Raw genomic sequence first — 4,643 nt, forward strand, 5'->3', positions numbered from 1 at the left:
ATATACAACATGGAATAACCACAAACCAGAAAAGTATAAAGAGACCATATGTTGAGGGACTTGGGGGAATAGCAGGATAGCTAGGATGGGAAGTGGGAATTGGAATAATGGGGAGGGGATCTGACTGGGGTGGAGGGTAGAAGGTCAATACAGAAGGAAGAGGAGGGACAAGGAATAAAAAATAGGAATGTTATGTGTTAATGCTTTAAGGAATTGTATTATTTATTTTTCCTTGAAAAAGCATACATTCATGAATATATATGCATATGTGTATGTATGTTCATGCACACACATATATGTAAACACATATGCATGTATACAAACATACTACATATATATTTATATATAAACATATATATTCATACACACATATTAAAGGAAGTTAAGCCACTTGGGCTGACAATAATCACCACAGAACCAGTTCCAGGCACGAGACACCTCTTTTTGAATGATTGGTCAGGGTATTCTCTGTGACCCCAAAACAATATAGATTATAGATGTAACCATTCATCATTTCTTAGTGCCTGAGGGTAGGCCACTATTGCCAAAGACACTTCACTTTTAGGACAAAGGACTCAGATGATTTGGGCTTGAGCTCTTTCCTGCAGATGGCTTCCATGGTTCCAGAAAATACTATACAAACTGCCAAGGGAAGGAAACAGTTGAACATTTCCACCAAGCTTCCATATTCATGGATCATTTTAAAAAGAAAATGTAAACACTCATAATTCTAGTTAACAGATGCTATGTACTCCTGATAATAATGTAAATCTGAAAGAGGTTCAATTCAAGAGGAAATAAATTCAATGAAACTCATTGGAAATGTTTTCATGAGGGATTAGACAGTCACAGAGAGAGAGTCAGGCAAAGACAAGGGAAGAAGAGGGAAAACATGACCATGGATTGCTAACCAAGGCATTGGGAAATGGAGAAAATGGAGACAGTCTTTCTGTACCTTCAAGTGTTTTTGGTTGTTGTTGTATAAAACCTGATATTATTCTTTCAATTCTGAAGATGGCAGATATTTAAAGTTCAAGACTCACATGGGTGAATAGAGATTTAGAATAGGCAGTCTCAAAGATGCATATTTGTTTACTAAGCAATTTATATAAAGAAGATTTTTAATTTTATATATACTAAAATGTGAGGCTATTGAAGGAAACTGGAACTGTAGGAATTTCAATTAATTTCTCTTAAGATTTAGAAAGCAACTTGTAAAAAATAGGGGAGTTTCTATTAAATACAGTATTCATTTAATCTTTATCATGTTCAATGAACAAAAATACTGACCTTTCCTGCAATGCATTGGGCCTTCTTTGTAGGGAAGGATTTGTTTACAGTGGGAGTTGTCCTGTCCTCAAATGATTTGATTAAAAGCTTTATGTCACAAGGAGATGTAGTGAGGCCCACATAAGGCAGCTTTAGGGAGCTGAAGTCAGTTTCTTTTTAACAATTTCCATTTCACCTGATTTCAACAAAATGACTATTTTCTCAACCAGTTGAACAGGGTTGTGAAAATGGCCCACACAGATAAAGGTCAAGTTGATTTTCAAAACAACTGTGTCTGATCACGGGTTCACTCAGCTACTACACAAGACTGTTTCTTGCCCTCCAGGATTTCTTGAAGAACCCCTCTCTCCATCTTCTTCCTCAGGAGTGTCCTGCATGGCTCTCTGCAGAAGCATCTTTAGAGACTGCCTCTGGAACCTGCAATGCCTAATGGAGCCAACAAAGAAGTAAATGATGGGGTTGGCACAGCTGTTAACACAGGACAGGAAATTTATAATATGACTACTATCGCAAGAGAAAATGCTAGGCAACTTTTTACGCAAAATGAAAAGCATACAATAGATACCAAAGGGCAGACCAAAGAGTAGAAAGACCAGCACTGTGAATGCAATGGTCACATACAACCTGGTCACAGGAATCCTCTGTGATCCATAGAAGATCCTGACCAACAGAGCCAGGTTGAATCCACAAGGAATCACAGATAGTACTATTATAATTACAACAATGGTAAAAGCAACAGTCCCAAAGAATGAATATTCATAACCACTAAACAGTAAAATCCAACCAAACAATAACAGTAGGCTTAACAGTAGAGAGAAGGTCCAGAGCAGGGCACACAGGACAGATGACATGTGTCTTGGTCTCTGGCAGTGATACCAGATGGGCCAAAAAACAGACAGGCATCGCTCAACACTGATGGCTGCAATCATACATAAACCTGCAAGGTAAGGAGTGAGTGCTATAATGGAGAGATATAATGTTACATGGAAGGGGTTGCCACTGAACAATAAGAGGTTGTGGTTCAGTAATATCACTGTCTGAAAGCAGAGGAAGAGAAAGTCAGCCCCAGCTAGGTTGAGTACATAGACAGAGAAGGCATTCCTGTGCACTTGGAAGCCCAGAAGCCATAACACTATGGCATTTCCTGCCACTCCAACCACAGCAATGATGACAGCAAGAATATCGATGATTTTGTCCATGGAGACACAGTGTAAGCTTTCAATGTAGTTAATTCCATCCTTTGCTGTGTTGTCAGGGTTCCTGGCTGTGATGTATGGACCCATGCTTGAGAATGTTCCACTGGTGTTCCTGCAAAGTAAATTGAGATATGAACACATGAAACTTTCTCTCATGACCATCTGGCTATGTGGGAATGTCTGGAACAGGTTCATGAGAAGGGGGAAACAGGCTTGCAGAGATTAAGTAATTCATCAAACCCCCACAGTGCTAGAAACTTCTTTTAAATCTTGTTTGTATTAACAGTCTCTCTGCAGACCACTGCCTGTAGTGATGTTGAGGCAGTTGATGGTCCAAGTCCAGTTGCTAAGCATCTTATGCTGTGTCAGGAAGAGACAGAATTCTGAAATTAACTGTTTTACTGTTCCAGGGCTGAGGTTCCTTCTCTGATATAGGAATATGGAAGATGCTGGCACAAGCCATAGCTGCCCTCAGTCAGTGTAAGGCGTCTACCAAATGGGGAAAATGGAATCATGAAATGAGAGTCATGAAGGGAATGGGACTTCTTATGAGGACCTGTGTGTGAAGAGTCACACTTCTTGTGCTGAAAGGGCTGAGTCTTCATTTTAAAATTTGAAAACTAGAAGGCAGGGAAGCCTTAAGGAACATCAAGCACATTTATGTTTATTATTATGTCACCAGTGTCCTTTTCTCTACAGGGCTACAGGAGAGAGTGAAGAACTATAACAAATGAGCAAATGAACCATAAGTCCAAGGGTAGTTGAAAATTTGGAGTAAATGTTGTTTTGGTTGTGACTTGTACCTACATGCAAAGGCACAGCTCTCTCACATGAAAAGCATGGGCTGTGCTGCAGAGGAAGCTAGAGAGCACCTCCATTTGGTAAAAGTGTCCCAACCCCTGGGAAGAGCTTTGAGATCTATACATGGATGCAAATAATCTGGAAAAGAGAGCAGCATAGCTGGTAGGTAGCATCATTTAGAGCTTTCTTTCCACTCCACTTCCATCAGACAGCCTTAATAGGCTTCTACTTGTCACCCCTGAAGCCACAGAGACATTTGAAGAGAAGACAACTTTTCTTTCCCACACTGGCCCATGGTGCTATCAGTAGCTTATCCTGAACAGTACCCATATAGAAAGCTTTGCATCACAGGATCCTTCTGGATAACTTCTTATTTTAGATAGAGGCTTTCATGTAGCAGAAATCATCTGAGAATGCTGAGACAGAGCTCAGGGAAAGCATCCAGAAGACCTTACAAATTAACCTTACATGAGGGCTTTGAAAAAAATCATGCAGCAAACTCAATTGTGTTTACCAAGATCATACCATTCATTCTTGAAGCCTTAATCACCCCCATAGAAGCACAAGGTTTTAATCCAGGAAACCATCCTGGGTACTAACAGCTTAAAACAGTCAGACTGGTAGGAGTTAAGCAGTCCATTTAAACACATTGAGCTTAGTGATGATGGTAATGGTTGGTCAATTGTTCACAAATGGGCATTTCAAGCTTCATGAAATGGAAACAGGAAGCCAAAATAGGATCCACTCATCTTCAGCTCCCATTGTGACTGGTATTGCTAGTCAGTGTTCTTTTAGTCTGTGTAAGACAGTGGTGCTGAGGGTGACTTGAACTGTGGAGGCATGACACAAAAAGGTTCAGAGAAGAAGAATGTTAGTATTTGCCCCGACACTATTCTTGGGATATTTTGGTAAAGTATATGCATGCTTTCTGCCCTTGTCCAAAAAATGTGCCTGAGCCTAAATTGAAGAGTTTTGCATTAATTTCATTGGCCAAGGAAATCTCAAAACAGACTAGTATCAACTCAGTCCTGTGGTTATTAGTTGTCACTCTTATGCTGATCTAAAATGAAAAGAAGGAAGCTGATCAAAAAAAGTTATAAAATGTAGAATTCGAGGAGAAAAGAGGCACGAAGAAGTGGAATGGAGCTAAGTCCTGTGTTCAAGGATATAACCAGATTAAAGAAAAGCCTGATATTAAAAGGAATCAAGGGTATGCTAACCTCAGGAAAAGACCCTGCTCAGCTAAGCTTCCAACTTGTGAAAAAGAATGAAAGAACAGCTTAGATCCAGGTATGGTGGTACGCTCCTTTAATTTTGGTACTCAGGAGACTGAGGCAGGAGATTCTCTGAGTTCAA

The 4,643-nt window shown here is 39.9% G+C and overlaps 1 protein-coding gene across 1 annotated transcript; it reads right to left on the reverse strand.

The window, feature by feature from the left end:
- Nucleotides 1-1,580: 1,580 nt before the first annotated feature.
- LOC118594977 (mas-related G-protein coupled receptor member B4-like) lies at nt 1,581-2,573 on the reverse strand. Its single transcript, XM_036205260.1, has one exon. It carries the CDS (start codon nt 2,571-2,573, stop codon nt 1,581-1,583), a length of 993 nt encoding a protein of 330 aa, XP_036061153.1.
- Nucleotides 2,574-4,643: the final 2,070 nt, after the last annotated feature.

Source organism: Onychomys torridus, chromosome 1 (assembly GCF_903995425.1).
Source record: "Onychomys torridus chromosome 1, mOncTor1.1, whole genome shotgun sequence".
NCBI classification, from domain to species: Eukaryota; Metazoa; Chordata; class Mammalia; order Rodentia; family Cricetidae; genus Onychomys; species Onychomys torridus.

Coding starts and splice junctions, on each gene's coding strand:
- LOC118594977 (XM_036205260.1), bottom strand. CDS start 2,573: ATGGGTCCATACATCACAGCCAGGAACCCTGACAACACAGCAAAGGAT.